We start from the raw sequence: 19,617 nt of genomic DNA, 5'->3' as shown, positions 1-19,617 counted from the left end.
TGAGGTTAGTGGAAGAACAGCATCTAGTAAAGATGAGGTCGAGCGTATTGCCTGCCTTGTGAGTAGGGGGGGAAGGTGAGAGGGTGAGGTCAAAAGAGGAGAGGAGTGGAAAGAAGGAGGCAGAGAGGAATGAGTCAAAGGTAGACGTGGGGAGGTTAAAGTCGCCCAGGACTGTGAGAGGTGAGCCGTCCTCAGGAAAGGAGCTTATCAAGGCATCAAGCTCATTGATGAACTCTCCGAGGTAACCTGGAGGGCGATAAATGATATGGATGTTAAGCTTGAAAGGGCTGGTAACTGTGACAGCATGGAATTCAAAGGAGGCGATAGACAGATGGGTAAGGGGAGAAAGAGAGAATGACCACTTGGGAGAGATGAGGATCCCGGTGCCACCACCCCGCTGACCAGAAGCTCTCGGGGTGTGCGAGAACACGTGGGCGGACGAAGAGAGAGCAGTAGGAGTAGCAGTGTTATCTGTGTTGATCCATGTTTCCGTCAGTGCCAAGAAGTCGAGGGACTGGAGGGAGGCATAGGCTGAGATGAACTCTGCCTTGTTGGCCGCAGATCGGCAGTTCCAGAGGCTACCGGAGACCTGGAACTCCACGTGGGTCGTGCGCGCTGGGACCACCAGATTAGGGTGGCCGCGGCCACGCGGTGTGGAGCGTTTGTATGGTCTGTGCAGAGAGGAGAGAACAGGGATAGATAGACACATAGTTGACAGGCTACAGAAGAGGCTACGCTAATGCAAAGGAGATTGGAATGACAAGTGGACTACACTTATCGAATGTTCAGAACGTTAAGCTTACGTAGCAAGAATCTTATTGACTAAAATGATTGAAATGATACAGTACTGCTGGAGTAGGCTAGCTGGCAGTGGCTACGTTGTTGACACTACACTAATCAAGTCGTTCCGTCGAGTGTAATAGTTTCTACAGTGCTGCTATTCGGGGGCTAGCTGGCTAGCTAGCAGTGTTGATTACGTAACGTTACGTTAAAAGAACGACAATAGCTGGCTAGCTAACCTAGAAAGTCGCTCCAGACTACACAATTGTCTTAGATACAAAGACGGCTATGTAGCTAGCTAGCTACGATCAAACAAATCAAACCGTTGTACTGTAATGAAGTGAAATGAAAATGTGATACTACCTGTGGAGCGAGGCGGAATGTTGACCGGGTTGTTGAAGTTCAATTCGGAAGACGTTGGCTAGCTGTTGGCTAGCTAGCTAGCAGTGACTCCTACGTTAAGGACGACAAATAGCTGGCTAGCTAACCTCGGTAAATTAAGATAATCACTCTAAGTCTACACACTCTAAACTACACAATTACCATGGATACGAAGACAGCAAAGACAACTATGTAGCCAGCTAACACTACACTAATCGAGTCGTTGAGTGTAATAGTTTATACAGTGCTAGTGGACGTTAGCTAGCTGCTGTGCTAGTGGACGTTAGCTAGCTGCTGGGCAGAAAGCAGTGTAGACTACGTTAGGACGACGAAATACGATAATTACGCAATTATCTTTGATACAAAGACGGCTATGTAGCTAGCTAAGAAGAAATTGCTAAGATTAGACAAATCAAACCGTTGTACTATAATGAAATGTAATGAAGTTATACTACCTGCGGACCGAAGTGTAGATGCGACCGCTCGCTCCAACCCGGAACCTCACAGACATCATTCAAACGGTTTTAGAAACGTCAGAGTGTTTTCTATCCAATACTAATAATAATATGCAAATATTAGCAACTACGACTGAGGAGCAGGCCGTTTGATATGGGCACCATTCATCCAAGCTACTCAATACTGCCCCTACAGCCATAAAAAGTTAACTCAGTGCCAGTGGCAGGTCATTAGTAAATATTTTAGACTGTAAGGGGCCAAGACAACTTCCCTGGGGAATGCCCGACACTACCTGGATTTTGTTGGAGAGGCTTTCATTGATGAGCACCCTCTGTGTTATATTAGTCAGGTAACTCTCAATCCACAATATAGCAGGGGATGTGAAGTATTAACGCATACGTTTTTCCAGCAGCAAATTATGTTCGGTCTAACAAAACAGCTCATTATTATCAATTTCTTTCAGCTAATTTATTTTCAGTCATTTGTTTAATATGAAATATAATTGTGTCAGGTCAAACACATTTTTTCCAAAAGTTTACTAAGGGTTGGTAGCAGGCTGATTGGTCAGCTGTTTGAGCCAGTAAAGGGTGCTTTGCTATTCTTAGGTAGCGGAATAACGTTTTCTCCCTCCAGACCTGAGAGCACACACTTTCCTGTAGATTTAGATTGGAGAGATATAGTCTGTTGTCATCCGCAGTAAAGTTGTCAGACCCAGGTGGCTTGTCATTGTTGATAGACAACAATAATTATTTCACCTCTTTAACACTCACTTTACAGAATTCAAAATGACAATGCTTGTCTTACATAATTTGGTAAGTTATGAATGGATAAGTAAGTTCAGAGTTTGTTGTTGTCATGACATGCCTAAGTCATGACATGCCTAAGTGCCAATCTCTCACTAATTAGGGTCCCCTGGAAACATTGGCCAACACTTTGGTTCCTACCCTGTCAATAATTCCTCCCTGGCTTATTCATTAATTGTCATGTCAAACAACAATGCATTCAAGGTGCAGCCCACTTTATTTGAACTATATAATTAGAATAATCATTCTATTTCCATGATTCCAACAGTTCAGCTTTTAACTAGGCCTAGATGTTTTGCCCATATCATTCATCTCTGCGTGGCACAGTGTGGAAATGATTACAAAAGTACAGGAAATGCAGAAATTGTAGAATATGCTGAAAATGTATTTAGTTTAAACAGTATAAAACAATCAAAATCTAGAAAGCCCAATTACAATCAATTATAATTTATGTGTTGCCACTCTAGGGTCATGACCTACTCATAAAGCATATGTAGAACTTTTATTATTAAAAAAACATAAAATACCACAATAAATGTGAAAAATATAAGGTTTTGGCCTAGCCCTAACACACTAACTGCAGGCAATGGTGTTAGGATGTTTCCATCATTGTCTGTCTCCTTTCCTGCCCCGTTCAGACACGGAACCGTTTTGAAAGCACACGGTCTGAGGTGGAGTGTCTGATGAGGAAGATGAAGGAGAACCCCCATGAGCACAAGAGTATCAGCCATGACACCATGGAGGGATACCTGTTTGTACAGGAGAAACGTGAGTGTCCCATCCTGCTCTCTCTCTCTCTCTCCCTCTCTCTCATGCTGCAATGGGATACAATTTCACTACTCAGTGATTTATTTTTACCACTTAGAAAAGCATGGTGGCGGTAACATCACGACTACTGCTTTAGTCACACCAATGTTGTTTAGACACCAGTGTTGTTTGAAATAGATTTCAATTTCCCCATAGAAACAACAAGAGTAATTGTATTCAGGATGAGAATATCATGCTCTTAGAGGTGACGGGGGACCCAGCGTGTGCAATAACCATGGTAACCCACAAAATGTGTCCAATACTCCCCCCTCTCTGCTTCTCAATCTGCTCCTCTCTCTTCCCTCTCTCAGGCTCTTTCGTGTCAACCTGGGTCAAGCACTACTGCACCTACCATCGAGAGCCCAAACGAGTCACCATGGTCCTGTTCGACCAGAAGTCGGGTGGCAAAGTGGTGAGTTGACTCAGAGAGGACGAGGTGTAGCCAGGGGCATAACAAGGGCCAAAATCTGTCTTTTCCAGCAGCACTGAGTTTTTGTACGGAGGTCAATGAGAGAGTGTCGAATTTGGTTAACAAAAAATGTTGAACTGTTGAACATCAGAACGGCAATTGGTTACCTCAATCTCAGCTTCAACTTTGACTCATCTGCCCTGCGCTCTTTCTGTAATTCCATTCCGGCATTACAGAGGCAAGAGAGGGGCGAGATCCTGGCGAGATTAAGGTAAAGGGAAATCCGGACACCTCTTCCCTCCATTCTATTGGCCACTTAATAATGAAATGGATGACCTCCGATCGCGGATTTGCTACCAACGGGACTCTTGTCACTGCAATATTCTCTGCTTTTCTGAAACATGGCTTTCGAACAAGATACCCCCCATGGCTATCCAACTCGATGGATTCTCCATTCACCAGGTGGAGAGGACATTGGAGTCAGGGAAGTCGAGAGGGGGAGGGATTTGCCTGTTCATCAATAACAAATAACAAGTGCAGGGAAAGTCTCAACCTATTGTGCACCTGTCTTGGAATACCTGATGGTCAAATGCCGACCCTTCTAACATCCCGAGGGAGTTTTCAGCTGTTATCGTGACTGTTGTATACATTCCACCTCAGGACAAGAAAAATAACAAGCTAGCACTAACCAAAATTCTCAGAGCAGGCTCAGAACAACTGCCAGGCATATTCACGGTAATCTTCAACCTCTCCTCTCCTCTCCTTGTCCCAGTCTGTAATCCCCACATGTTTTAAGATGACCACAATCATTCCTGTCCCCAAGAACTCCAAGGCTTCATGTTATAATGAGTACCGCCCTGTAGCACACATCTGTAGTCATGCAGTGGTTTGAAAGTCTGGTTATGGCACACATCAACTCCATCATCCCAGACACCCTAGACCCACTCCATACTGCTCCAACATATCCATAGACGACACAATCTCAATTGCACTCCACACTGCCCTCACTCATCTAGATAAGAGTAATACCTATGTGAAGTGCTTTTCATTGACCACAGCTCAGTGTTCAACACCATTGTCCCCTTCAAGCTCATCACCAAGCTTAGGACCCTGGGACTGAACACCTTCCTCTGCAACTGGGTCCTGGACTTCCTGACGGGCCAACCCAAGGTGGTATGGTGAGGGTAGGCAACATCATCTCCACCACTCTGACTCTCAACATGGGGGCCCCACAGGGGTGTGTGTTTAATCCCCCTCAGGAGGCTGAGAAGGTTTGGGATGGGCCCTCAAATCCTCATTACCTCTAGTGAATGGTCTATAGTTCTTTACCTCTCGTGAATGGTCTATAGTTCTTTACCTCTTGTGAATTGTCTATAGTTCTATAGTTCTTTACCTCTAGTGAATGGTCTATAGTTCTATAGTTCTTTACCTCTAGTGAATGGTCTATAGTTCTATAGTTCTTTACCTCTAGTGAATGGTCTATAGTTCTATAGTTCTTTACCTCTAGTGAATGGTCTATAGTTCTATAGTTCTTTACCTCTGGTGAATGGTCTATAGTTCTTTACTTCTAGTGAATTGCCTGTAGAGTACTATCCTCAGACTAGCTGGTTAAATGGGCATATTTTATACTAGTCTGGTCTGATATAATGCACCATTGAGAGCATCTTGACTGGCTACATTACTGCTTGGTATGGCAACAGCACCGCCATCACTCACATAGCGCTACAGAGGCTAGTGCGGACAGCCCAGTACATCACTGGGTCCGAGCTCCCTGCCATCCAGGACCTCTATATCAGGCGGTATGAAAGGAAGCCCCGGAAAATTAGTCTCTAGCCACCCAAGCCATAGACTGTTCTCTCTGCCTCCGCATGGCAAGCAGTACAGGTGTATCAAGTTTGACACCAACAGGCTCCTGAACAGCTTCTATCCCCAAGCCATATGACTGCTAAATAGCTAAATCTGAGTTGACCCTTGTAATTTTTGTTGTTGTTGCACTGTCTCTATGCACACTCACTGGAATCTAAACACTCACGCACACTGACATTCCAACACTCTCTTAATTTGCTCACACACACATAACATGCAATCACATGTATAATTACTCTACACACACGCACACACACACACTCACATATTCATCATGTACGCTGCTGCTGCTACTCTGTTTATCATATATCCTGATGCCTCATCACATTACCCCTATACATACACTACATGAAAGTATGTGAACACCTGCTCATGGAACATCTCATTCCAAAATCATGGGCATTAATATGGAGTTGGTTCCCCTTTGCTGCTATAACAGCCTCGACTCTTCTAGGAAGGCTTTCCACTAGATGTTGGAACATTGCTGGGGGACTTGCTTCCATTCTGCCACAGAGCATTAGTGAAGTTGGGCACTGATGTTGGGTGATTCGGCCTGGCTCGCAGTTGGTTTTCCAATTCATCCTAAAGGTGTTCGATGAGGTTGAGGCCAGTGCTCTGTGCATGCCAGTCAAGTTCTTCCACACAGATCTCGACAAACCTTTTTTGTATGTACCTCGCTTTGTGCATGGGGGCATTGTCATGCTGAAACATTAAAGGGCCTTCCCCAAACTGTTGCTACAAAGTTGGAAGCACAGAATTGTCTAGAATGTCATTGTATGCTGTAGCGTTAAGATTCGCCTTCCCTGGAATTAAGGGACCGAGCCGAACCATGAAAGACAGCCCCAGATCATTATTCCTACTCCACCAAACTTTACAGTTGGCACTATGCATTGGGGCAGGTAGCGTTCTCCCGCCAAACCGAGATTTGTCTATCGGACTGCCAGATAGTGAAGCGTGATTCATCACTCCAGAGAACGCGTTTCCACTTCTCCAGAGTCCAATGGCGGCGAGCTTTACACCACTCCAGCCGACATTTTACATTGTGCATGGTGATCTTAGGTTTGTGTGCGGCTGCTCGGCCATGGAAATCCATTTCATGAAGCTGTTGACAAACAGTTCTTGTGCCAACGTTGCTTCCAGAGGCAGTTTGGAACTTGGTAGTGACCGAGATTTGTCTATCGGACTGCCAGATAGTGGAGCGTGATTCATCACTCCAGAGAACGCGTTTCCACTTCTCCAGAGTCCAATGGCGGCGAGCTTTACACCACTCCAGCCGACATTTTACATTGTGCATGGTGATCTTAGGTTTGTGTGCGGCTGCTCGGCCATGGAAATCCATTTCATGAAGCTGTTGACAAACAGTTCTTGTGCCAACGTTGCTTCCAGAGGCAGTTTGGAACTTGGTAGTGAGTGTTGCAACTGAGGACAGAATACTTTTACGCGCTACACGCTTCAGCACTCGGTGGACCCGTTCTGTGAGCTTGTGTGGCCTACCACTATTGCGACTGGATGTTTCCGCCTCACAATAACAGCACATGAAATTTGACGAACTGACTTGTTGGAAAGGTGGCATTCTATGACGGTACCACGTTGAAAGTCACTGAGCTCTTCAGTCTGGCTATTCTACTTCCACTGTTTGTCTATGGAGATTGCATGACTGTGTGCTCAATTTTCTGCACCTGTCAGCAATGGGTGTGGCTGATATATCCAAATCCATTAATTTAATGTGAAAGGAAGCACCTCTATTAGTCCAGTATCCTAAATATGGTATTGGAACTGACCCTGTATATAGCTTCTTACTTTCTCATGTTCTTCTTCTTTGTATTTCTTATGTGTTTTTGTTTTACCTTGTGTTATTTTGAGTGTTACATTGATATTGATTAATGCATTGTTGGGTTTGAGCAGAGAGAGAAATGTTGGCATCCTTTGCCCGCCAGTTCTCGGGCAAAGGATGCCAACATTTCTCTCTCTTCTCCCTCTCTCTCTGCTCCTACAACTACCAAGGTCACACTGCATGGTAGAGTGGCATTTGGGTAGGTAAACAAACAGACAACCACAAATTATCCATTATATTGACCAGATACTCAAGTGGTCGTTTTAATGTCACGCGCCTTTAGACACTTAGCTAGCAAGTTAGCAAACCAAATGCATAGCTGGAGCCCTGAGCATCAGCCTTCCAGTCATGATTTCAAGCAGAAATCATGTGTGACGCCTGTCTCTAGAGATTTGAATGACTGCAGTTGATTAGTGCTTCAAAATACATCTGTGTGCTGGAGTCTGGCCTTGTGGTAGTGGTGCTTACTCCGGACTATAACTTGACCTTTGTGGTATGGGTTCAAACCCCGCCTTCATATCTGTTTTCCTTTACCTGAATGTCTTCCCCTTTCGTTTGTGACTTTCTATCTCAATAAAGAGAAAATACCAATACAAGTATTTACTGACAAAAATATAAATGTAACATGGAAGAATTTCAAAGATTTTACTGAGTTACAGCTCATATAAGGAAATTAGTCAACTGAATTAAATTCATTAGGCCCTAATCTATGGATTTCACATGAATGGAAATACAGATATGCATCTTTTGGTCACTGATACCTTAAAAAATGGGCCTCACAATGGGCCTTGGGATCTCGTCACAGTGCAGTGTCTCTGTGCATTCAAATTTCCATCAATAAAAGGCAATTGTGTTTGTTGGTCGGTAGCTTATGCCTGCTCATACCATATATTTTTTTCAGTGTAAATAAAAAAATGCATCTGAAAGAGTGATTCCTGGTGGGCACATCTGCCCCTGACACCTCAGTGTTGTCACTGTCACTGGGCAAGGACAAACACTCAGTGGTAGTATATCGCTCCTCATTTCACTGTTCCTCTCATTAAAGTGTACTGTGGAGAAAAGGATGGCAGAAAGAGGGCGATGAAGTGATGGAGGAAGAGGACAAAGGGCAGAATAGGGAATAGAGGATAAGACATGAGAGGAGAAAGAGCAGGGGAGGAGAGAGGTGATGGTGGGAGAGCAGAGGAGTAAAGTCAGAAGGGCAGAAAAGGATAATGGACATGAGAGGAAGGATCAGAGAGGAGAGGAGGTATCATTCAGAACACACCAGAGTCGTGGCTTGAGGCTCCATCTCAGGATTGCTGCCTTGTGTCTCCCAGGATTCTCTGTGCAAACAGTGGTGACACTTCAGTTGCCAATGCATTCCCTTTGAAGGAGCGAGGAGATGGGGAAGAGAGGGAATGGGGAGGAGAGATGGTTGCCCGGAAATAACCTACATCAAAGTTTCTCACCAGTTTTTTTCCTAGATCCTTTGAGTTCATCCATCCTTGTCCACAATTCACTTTGAGAATCAAAGACATGTGTCTTAAAATGACTTGGTTCCATACACGTGGCGGAAGGCACTTCCCATTGGTTGAACTTGAGTGTCATAAATGTCTCTTATTAAAGGTTGATTAAGGCTTCCTTCGTCTTGCAGGGGGAGGAGGAGAGCTTCACTCTGAAGTCCTGCACAAGACGGAAGACGGATTCTATAGAGAAGAGATTCTGTTTCGACGTGGAGGCTGTCGACAGGTGAGTCATTGCTGCTGGCTCCCAGCTTGTTGTTGCCCATTACAACCACATGGCGGTGCTCACGAGTGTCGCTGGGCTGAGGCTGTGGCTGACTGACTGTGGGGTCGGAGCTCAACGCAGAGGATCTTATTAATATGGATTGACAAGCGGTGGATGTTAGATGACGAACGCTCAGTGAGATATCTGCCACCTCTCCAGCCTGGTCATAAAGGGTGTTGTCTGACTGTATATAAAGCAGCAGAGCCTAACTCTAACGCTAGCTCTACTGTGGCCGCTTCAGCCACTGATCTCCCTCCTCCTGCATCGGCCCATTCCTTCACTCAACCCTCGTAATTTATTCATGGTGTTTGTTTGTCCTCTGCCCAGAGTGGTTTTGTATGTGTGCGTGTTTGCTCACTAGATGCAGTGCACTGTTGTTGTTAGCAGCAGGAAAGTTAAAGCTGGCCTCAACATGCTTTAGCACGCAGCGGCATCGCAAAGACATAACTTGAGGGTGACTGTCAGTGAGAGCGTGCGTTATGGCGTCCTCTGCCCCAGACTGTGTGTGTGTGTGGTTTTAATGGAGGACTGTGTTGACAGCTGAAGGTGAGCCTGCTGCCAGGGCCAGGTGAAATATGGCAACGCTGGCCAAAGATGAGCGTAGTTTCGGATAGGGCCGGGGTCGGATTGATAGAGGTGTCAGTCAGTGTTGAGATGGTTGTGGTGGAAGCAGCAGATTGACTTGATGGGGGATAATGTTTAATAATGTCAGAGGACCCAAAGAGGGTGGACAACCCCCTTATGTAGCAGTGATTTCCTTCTGTCAGTCACTGCTCCGTGGTGTGTTGCGTTTGATGAAATGCTGATCTTTGTGTGTGTTCGTGCGTTGCAGGCCAGGGGTGATCACCATGCAAGCTCTATCGGAGGAAGACCGCAGGCTGTGGATGGAAGCTATGGATGGGAGAGAACCGGTACGTTGCCAGGGTTACACACTCATCCTGTGCGTGTGTGTGCGTGACTGTGTGTGTGTGTGTGTGTGTGTGTACTCATATGCGTATAGCCCGCCACAGGGATTCGTGGCATAGCTGGCTAACTAACCTTCAACTCCTTTAGGAGGCCATTTCAGTCCGTAGCAACTTCCATTGATGTCAATGTACCGTACTACAACATTACAGCATAGTGTACATGGGCTTATGCAAGTACAGCCTGTGTTCAGTACACGGATAGGTGCTTGTGACCGGAGGTGGTGGTGATTGATGGCGGTAACGCTAAGCTGTGTAACCGTGGTAACTGGGTGTCTCTGTTCCTTCCAGGTCTATAACTTAAACAGAGACAGCCAGAGTGAAGGCCGTAAGTGACACATTGGTATTAATTTGCTTTACTCTACCATCTGTCCGTATGAATGCACACTGATAATTGATGGGATTCATTCACTTCTCTACCTCCGTTTCTCCCTCTATTTTTCTCTCCGCCTATCTCTCTTCATCCCACTCTTTCTCTCTTTACCTTTCTCTCTCTCGTCCTCTCCCTCTCCCACTGTGCCACCCTGCCTCCCCCTCCCCTCTCTCTCCATCTTTCAGTGGCTCAGCTGGATGTGGTTGGCTTCAACGTTGTGAAGAAGTTCATCTACGCTGTGGAGACCAGAGGTAATGAACTAAGGCTTGGCTGCTTACAGGCATCACAGGTCTCTAGTACTACTGTATTGCGAACCTGGTGTCACTGGTTACTCTTACAAGTCCTATACAATCTTTAGAGATATCTGTCCTGTTCTGTCCTGTCCCACAGGCATTGACGAGCAGGGCCTGTACAGGATTGTTGGAGTAAACTCCAGGGTGCAGAAACTCCTGGGTCTTGCCATGGGTAAGACAGAGAGATAATGGAGCTGTGTGTGTGTGCGTGTGTGTGTGCATGTGTGTGTGTGTGTGTGTGTGTGTGTGTGTGTGTGTGTGTGTGTGTGTGTGTGTGTGTGCATGTGTGTGTGTGTGTGTGTGTGTGTGTGTGTGTTAGAGAAAGATTGAGTCCTTGCCCCAAAAACAAATCCGAACAGGTAATATTTGGGGGCAAGATTGAATCTAACTTATTTAACATTTATGCAGTAGTTTTGTTTGCACAACCTGTCTTATTCGGATAGCTGGAATCTCCTGCTCCTCCTGTTTGGGGAGTCTATACTGTAGCAGAAAACGGTAGAAAACCATCCTGCGGATTTATGTGAATAGCTATGGGGAATAGGCAATTTATGCAACTGTATAAATAATGCAAAACAAGTTGAATTACTGTAGATATACTGTAGCTCTGAGACTGGCAGACGGAAAAGCACAGGAGGAGGTGACCATAGAACTGGTAGAGGACTGGAGGAGAGAATATACTGACAACTGCCAAATAGAATACAATAGATAGGTTCAATCACAAACGTCTGAAATCACAAAGCTCCTCAAATGACAGATGATGACATCTATCCTCTCCCTCTGACAGATCCTAAAACCTGTGCTGACGTGGAGCTGGACAGTACAGAATGGGAGATCAAGACCATCACCAGCGCAATCAAGTACTACCTTAGGTACAGTACTGTGAATCCATTGCCCAGGTCTAGTCATGGAAATGACTAAATATAGTAAAGGAACACAGGCTCTCGATGAGTACTGCAGTTAGTGTGTACAATAACGCTGCACCGAGTGAGAGAGGGCTGAGAGCATGTGGTTGTCCAGTATGGCCCTGGCCTGCTGAGTAGAGCTAAGGAGGACAGGATCGAGGGCCATGGGAGAGAGCAGAGGGGTTAGTATAAAGAAGAGATGAGAGAGGAGGAGGGGGTAGAGGGTTAGGACTGAGGGGACCCACATACACAAACAGCCCAGTTTTCCGCCTGCCTAATGAAGAGGGAAATCAGTCTGATGAGTGGAGGGCCATGACTCTCTGCCTGCCTGCCGCTGTGCCCATTGACTCTCTGTGTCTTCTCTCCTCAGAATGCTGCCTGCGCCCCTTATGACTTATCAGTATCAAAGGAGCTTCATCAAGGCAGCCAGTGAGTCTTTTCTCTCCTCCCCCTCTCTCTCTCTCTCTCTCTCTCTCTCTCTCTCTCTCTCTCAACAGTTGATCTTCTGGTTCCACTTCTTTTACCCTCTTCCTCTTCCTGATAGCAGCTCCGCTGACTGGTTTTGAATTTGATGACCTGGTTTAGCTCCGTTGGGCAGTAGTGGGGTTGACGTGTGAAGGAGAAGCAGGACGTAAGGGTGTGTCCTTGGCAAGCCATAAAGGAAATGGCTTTTCAGTGGGGCCAGCTGGGATGATGGAGGATGGGAAAGATAACCGACAACAACAACAAACATAGCCTATAATATATTTATTGCCCCCTCCCCCAAACTTCCCTTTACCATCTCCCTGTCTACTAATTGGTCCTTACATTAGCCAGAGCTGCATTTTCTCCTTCTCTTCCTTTTTCGCTCTCTCTCTCTTCGTCCCCTTCCCTCCACAACCCATCTCTCTTCCTATTTTCCTCTCTCTCTCTCTCTCTCTCTCTCTCTCTCTCTCTCTCTCCCTCTCTATCCCCCTCTCTCTCTATCCCCCTCTCTCTTCCTCCTCTCTCCCCGTTCATGTCATTGGCTACCGCATACTTGCCTACTCTGAGATGTCTGTTTCCTCCAGGCACTGCATGCTGGTTGACATCAGGCCATTGCCCCAAGATGAACTCTATTTTACGAGCACCTCCTCTTCCTCCTCCTGAGCCACCCCACCCCTCTTTGCTCTGCTCCGGTTTTGGGAGGGAAGGCTGTGTGCAATCAGGAACCTAGTCTGAGGCATGCACCAGCAGGAAAACACACACCTCCCCGACACGAACACTCATACTCATACACTTTCTGTCACACACAAACTCACTTAAATGACCACAGACACGCACCACACACTAATCTTAATCTTAACCCGAAAACTTAACCCTAAACCTATTTTTTTTAATATTTAAAAGTATTTAGACCCCTTTACTTTTTCCACATTTTGGTAGGTTACAGCCTTGTTCTAAAATTGATTCAATGTTTTTTTCCCCTCATCAATCTACACACCATACCCCATAATGACAAAGCAAAAACAGGATTTTAGAAATGTTTGCAAAATGCATATATATATATATCACATTTACATATGTATTTAGACCATTTACTCATTACTTTGTTGAAGCACCTTGGGCAGCGATTACAGCCTCGGGTCTTCTTGGGTAGGACGCTACAAACTTGGCACACCTGTATTTGGGTAGTTTCTGACATTCTTCTCTGCATATCCTCTTAAGCTCGGTCAGGTTGGATGGGGATTGTCGCTGCACAGCTATTTTCAGGTCTCTCCAGAGAGAAGTTTGATCGGGTTCAAGTCTGGGCTCTGGCTGGGCCACTCAAGGACGTTCAGAGAATTGTCCTGAAGCCATTTCTGCCTTGTCTTGGTTGTGTGCTTAGGGTCGTTGTCATATTGGAAGGTGAACCTTCGCCCCAGTCTGAAGTTCTAAGCACTCTGGAGCAGGATTTCATCAAGAATCTCTCTGTACTTTGCTCCATTCATCTTTCACTCGATCCTGACTAGTCTCCCCATCCCTGCCGCTGAAAAACATCCCAACAGCATGATGCTGCCACCATCATGCTTCACTGTAGAGATGGTGCCAAGTTTCCTCCAGACGTGATGCTTGGCATTCAGGCCAAAGAGTTCAATCTTGGTTTCATCAGACCCTAAAATCTTGTTTCTCATGGTCTGAGAGTCCTTTAGGTGCCTTTTGGCAAACTCCAAGCAGGCTGTCGTGTATTTTTGTCACGTCCTGACCTTAGTGCCTTTTTTATATCCCTATTTTAGTTTGGTCAGGGCGTGAGTTGGGGTGGGCATTCTATGTGTTGTTCTATGTTTTTGTATTTCTGTGTTTGGCCTGGTATGGTTTCCAATCAGAGGCAGCTGTTTATCGCTGTCTCTGATTGAGAACCATACTTAGGCAGCCTGTTTTCCCACTATGATTTGTGGGTAGTTGTTTTCTGTTTTGTGTTGCTGCACCTTACAGGACTGTTTTGTTTTTGTTTCACTCTGTTTATTTTGTTTAGTGTTTCTGTTCTAACAAATATAACATGAACACTACCCATGCTGCGCTTTGGTCCAATCCATCCTATTCCTCATCAAAAGAGGAAGACAATCGTTACAATTTTACTGAAGTGTGGCTTCCATCTAGCCACTCGACCATAAAGGCCTGATTGGTGGAGTGCTGGAGAGATGGTTGTCCTTCTGGAAGGGTCTCCCTTCTCCACAGAGAAACTCTTGAGCTCTATCAGAGTGACCATCAGGTTCTTAGTCACCTCCCTGACCAAGGCCTTTCTCCCATAATTGCTCAGTTTGGCCTAGTGGCCAGCTCTAGGAAGAGTTTTGGTGGTTCCAAACTTCTTCCATTTAAGAATGATTGAGGCCACTGTATTCTTTGGGACCTTCGACACAATCCTGTCTCGGAGCTCTACGGACAATTCCTTCTGATATGCACTGTCAACTGTGGTACTTTCCAAATCATGTCCAATCAATTGAATTTACCACAGGTTGTAAAAACATCTCAAGGTTGATCAATGGAAACAGGAATGCCTTGAGCTCAATTTCATGTCTCATAGCAAAGGGTTTGAATACTTATGTAAATAAGGTATTTCTGCTCTTAATTAGTAATACATTTGCGAAACTTTTGTGTAGATTGATGAGAAAAAAATAAACATTGAATCAATTGTAGAGTAATGCTGTAAGGTAACAAAATGTGGAAAAGGTGAAGGGGTCTGAATACTTTCCGAATGTACTGTATATACTGTATGTGTGTATATATATAGGGTGGCAGGTAGCTGCCCAGCTACCTAATAAACAATTATATATATATATATATATATATATACACACACTACCGTTAAAATGTTTGGAGTCACTTAGACATGTCCTTGTTTTTTAAAGAAAATCACATTTTTTGTCCACTTAAAATAACACCAGAACATCAGAAATACAGTGTAGACATTGTTAATGTTGTAAATGACTATTGAAGCTCGAAATGGCAGATTTTTTTAATGGAAAATCTACAGAGGCCCATTATCAGCAACCATCGCTGCTGTGTTCCAATGGCATGTTGTGTTACCTAATCCCAGTTTATCATTTTAAGAGGCTTATTGATCATTAGAAAACCCTTTTGCAATTATGTTAGCACAGCTTTTGTGCTGATTAAAGAAGAAATAAAACGGGCCTTCTTTAGACTAGTTGAGTATCTGGAGCATCAGCACTTGTGAGTTCGATTACAGGCCCAAAATGGCCAGATTTTTCTTCTGAAAATCGTCAGTCTATTCTTGTTCTGCGAATTGAAGGCTATTCCATGCGAGAAATTGCCAAGAAACTGAAGTTCTCGTACAACACTGTGTACTACTCCCTTCACAGAACAGCGCAAACTGTCTCGAACCAGAATAGAAAGAGGAGTGGGAGGCCCTGGTGCACAACTGAGCAAGAGGACAAGTCCTCAACTGGCAGCTTAATTAAATAGTAACCGCAAAACACCAGTCTCAATGTCAACAGTGAAGAGGCGACTCCGGGATACTGGCCTTCTAGGCATAGTTCCTCTGTCCAGTGTCTGTGTTCTTTTGCCCATCTTAATATTTTATTTTTATTGGCCAGTCTGAGATATGGCTTTTTCTTTGCAACTCTGCCTAGAAGGCCAGCATCCCGGAGTCGGCTCTTCACTGTTGACGTTGAGATTGGTGTTTTGCGGGTACCATTTAATGAAGCTGCCAGTTGAGGACTTGTGAGGCGTCTGTTTCTCAAATGTTACTGACAAAAAGCACATGGATGAGCTCTTTAATCAGAACTTCATTAAGTTAGAATTCCTATTTGACTCAGCTATGCCTACTTGCCCGTCCAACATTTCTTCATCTCCCACCCCTTCTAATTTTTTATTTTACATTTATTTAACTAGGCAAGTCAGTTAAGAACATATTCTTATTTTCAATGACGGCCTAGGAACAGCGGGTTAATTGCCTTGTTCAGGGGCAGAACGACAGATTTTCACCTTGTCAGCTCAGGGATTCGAGCTGACAAACTTTCAGTTGCAAGTCCAACGCTCTAATCACTAGTCTACCTGCCACCAATGCGACTATCCCCGATGCTTCTACTTCTTTTTCCCCTGCCACGCTACAAAGTTTCTCTCTGCAGACAGTCACTGAGGAGCTCCTTAAACTCGACCCCCAAAAAACATCTGCCCCTATCATCGCCAAGCGTATCTCTAACCTTTTTAACCTGCCTCTCCTTTCTGGGGAGGTTCCCATTGCTTGGAAGGCAGCCACGGTTCATCCTTTATTTAAAGGAGGAGATCAAGCTGATCCTAACTGTTATAGGCCTATTTCTATTTTGCCCTGTTTATCAAAAGTGTTTCAAAAAACTCAATAATCAACTGACTGGCTTTCTTGATGTCTGCTATTCTCTCGGGTATGCAATCTGGTTTCCGCTCAGGTTATGGATGTGTCACTGCAACCTTAAAGGTCCTCAATGATGTCACCATTGCCCTTTATTCTAAGCAATATTGTGCTGCTATTTTTATTGACTTGGCCAAAGCTTTTGATACGGTAGACCATTCCATTCTTGTGGGCCGGCTAAGGAGTATTGGTGTCTCTGAAGGGACTTTGGCCTGGTTTGCTAACTACCTCTCTCAAAGAGTGCAGTGTATAATGTCAGAAAATCTGCTGTCTCAGCCACTGCCTGTCACCAAGGCAGTACCCCAAGGGTCAATCCTAGGCCCCACGCTCTTCTCAATTTACATCAACAACATAGCTCAGGCAGTAGGAAGCTCTCTCATCCATTTATATGCAGATTATACAGTCTTATACTCAGCTGGCCCCTCCCCGGATTTTGTGTTAAATGTTTTATAATAAAGCTTTCTTAGTGTCCAACAAGCTTTCTCTACCCTTAACCTTGTTCTGAACATCTCCAAAACAAGGTCATGTGGTTTGGTAAAAATAATGCCCTTCCACAGGTGTTATTACTACCTCTGAGGGTTTAGAGCTTGTGGTAGTCAACTCATAAAATACATGGGAGTATTGATAGACGGTGCACTGTCCTTCTCTCAGCACATATCAAAGCTGCAGGCTAAAGATACATCTAGACTTGGTTTCCTCTATCGTAATCGCTCCTCTTTCACCCCAGCTGCCAAACTAACCCTGATTCAGATGACCGTTATACCCATCCTAGATTACGGAGAAGGGTGCTCTCGAGCAGCTAGATGTCGTTACCATTCAGCCATCAGATATGCCACCAATGTTCCTTATAGAATACATCACTGTACTCTATACTCCTCTATAAACTGGTCATCTCTGTATACCCGTCTCAAGACCCACTGGTTGATGCTTATTTATAAAACCCTCTTAAGCCTATCTGAGATAGCTACGGCAGCCCTCATCCTCCACATACAACACTCGTTCTGTCAGTCACATTCTGTTAAAGGTCCCCAAAGCACACACATCCCTGGGTCGCTCATCTTTTCAGTTCGCTGCAGCTAGCGACTGGAAAGAGCTGCAACAAACACTCAAACTGGACAGTTTTATCTCAATCTCTTCATTCAAAGACTCAATCATGGACACTCTTACTGACAGTTGTGGCTGCTTTGTGTGATGTATTGTTGTCGCTACCTTCTTGCCATTTGTTGACTGTGCCCAATAATGTTTGTACCATGTTTTGTGCTGCTACCATGTTGTGTTGCTACCATGTTGTTTGTTATGTTGTGTTCCTACCATGCTGTGTTGTCATGTGTTGCTGCCTTGCTATGTTGTTGTCTTAGGTCTCTCTTTATGTACTGTTGTCTTGTCTCTCTTGTTGTGATGTGTGTTTTGTCCTATATTTATATTGTATTTTTTATTTAATTTTTAATCCCAGGCCCCCCGCAGGAGGCCTTTTGCCTTTTTGTAGGCCGTCATTGAAAATAAGAATTTGTTCTTAACTGACTTGCCTAGTTAAATAAAGGTTAAATAAAAAAATGTTGGTGTGTATACGCGCGCAGGTATGTGTGTATGCGAAGACACTGGGAGTCGATTGCGGTGGGGAGGTGACAGTGGTGGTATGATGTAGTGTCACCCCCTGTGAATGCTCTGTCAACTGGCTTTGTGGTGACTGATGAGGGCCATCCATCAGCTGTCTGCTCCCCGAGGCCTGGCTGGCTTTCTGGCTGTAACCTAGCTGGCTGGACCACTCTGAGACAGCACAGTGCACTGACCTGCAGACACACACACCTGCCCAGTGACCCATTTGTGCAATGACCTGCAGTCCTGGTTTCAAATGGCATTTGTCTTATTTCAGATGTATCTGTGTTTCGAACTTCAGCTGCTTTTCATTGTGTTTGCCTGGCTGGCGCAATGGAACCAATGGAATATTAACTATATGCTCAAATGATTTGAAAGGTAACCAATTCGATTTGATTCAATTCTTGACCCCGGTTGGGCAGCCCTGTCCCAGTCCAGAAGACACTAGAGGAGAGACAGAGACGTAGCCTCAACTCCAGCTGTTGTTCAGTGTTGACTGGTCTGGTATCTCAAAACTAGGACAGAGGTACTGTAGGGTTCAGTAGTGAAGGTGTTCTGAGGCAAACCTCTCTCAGGTTAATGGAGGATAAGGATAATGCTGGCTGCATTCAGAAACTACATGCAGGTTGTAACCAATAGTTACCTCAGTCTCCAAGGAATAAGTGCTTTGATCAAATCTGTGGTATGATAAGCTCTTGTGGTAAGCAGCAGTATAGTATATTGGCCGTGTGGGCAGGTAAAGGGGAATTGAACCAAGGGCAGGGTACTATAGTATTATTTCACCAGCCTTCTGGTAAATGCAACAGCGCCAATATGTTATGATAATTCCGAAAAGAGTGTTCTACATGAAGTTGTCACGGTTATTTAGACAGAGGAGTACAGGAAGCCAGTGTCCTTACTAACCTCACCTTCCACCTTCATCTCTTCCCCTCTGCTCCACCTCTCTCTCGCACTCTCTCCCCCCTCCATCTCTTCTCTACCTCTCCCCTCCTCTATCTCTCTCTCTCCATCTCTCCCCCTCCATCCATCCCTCCCCCCCTCTCTCTCTGTAGAACTGGACAATCAGGAGGCGAGGATCACAGAGATCCACAGCATCATCCACCGGCTCCCAGAGAAAAACCGCCAGATGCTGGACCTGCTTACCAAACACTTGGCAAAGTAGGTTAAGTTTAGGCCCGGGGTCCACGTTGTGCAAATGTTGTGCACTCAATAGGAATAAGGGGCAATTTGGGACTCAGTTGTAGTCATGGTCATCAGCGCAGTACGGTCAGGGGGATTTGTAACACAGAAAAAGGGATCCGGCCATGACCATGACCACGCCTATCTTTGCTTTATCTTGGCCAGGTCGCAATTGTAAATGAGAACTTGTTCTCAACTTGCCTACCTGGTTAAATAAAGGTGAAAAAAATAAATGAATAAAATATAAGAGGATTGGCTTGGTAATGACCTCTGCACTGAACTGTTGACAGCAGTATGCAGTAATGGCTCCAGGCTTTCCCCTGTGTTCCCCCCTACTACACACCACGATCAACACACAGC

The 19,617-nt window shown here is 45.0% G+C and overlaps 1 protein-coding gene across 2 annotated transcripts in view; it reads left to right on the top strand.

The window, feature by feature from the left end:
- LOC135548803 (rho GTPase-activating protein 26-like) overlaps window positions 1-19,617 on the top strand; it is a 128,215-nt gene that overhangs the window by 74,670 nt on the left and 33,928 nt on the right. For both annotated transcript variants that reach the window (XM_064978738.1, XM_064978737.1), the window contains exons 8-17: window positions 3,059-3,188; window positions 3,539-3,639; window positions 8,973-9,067; window positions 9,939-10,017; window positions 10,360-10,396; window positions 10,627-10,692; window positions 10,832-10,906; window positions 11,519-11,603; window positions 12,007-12,065; window positions 19,131-19,236. In XM_064978738.1, the coding sequence (XP_064834810.1) occupies window positions 3,059-3,188; window positions 3,539-3,639; window positions 8,973-9,067; window positions 9,939-10,017; window positions 10,360-10,396; window positions 10,627-10,692; window positions 10,832-10,906; window positions 11,519-11,603; window positions 12,007-12,065; window positions 19,131-19,236 (833 nt within the window). The remainder of the gene's footprint in view (window positions 1-3,058; window positions 3,189-3,538; window positions 3,640-8,972; window positions 9,068-9,938; window positions 10,018-10,359; window positions 10,397-10,626; window positions 10,693-10,831; window positions 10,907-11,518; window positions 11,604-12,006; window positions 12,066-19,130; window positions 19,237-19,617) is intronic.

The sequence above is a fragment of the Oncorhynchus masou genome, chromosome 11 (genome assembly GCF_036934945.1).
Source record: "Oncorhynchus masou masou isolate Uvic2021 chromosome 11, UVic_Omas_1.1, whole genome shotgun sequence".
Lineage (NCBI taxonomy): Eukaryota > Metazoa > Chordata > Actinopteri > Salmoniformes > Salmonidae > Oncorhynchus > Oncorhynchus masou.
The sequence above is the reverse complement of the archived record's forward strand: the minus strand, read 5'-3'. Positions and strand labels throughout refer to the sequence as shown.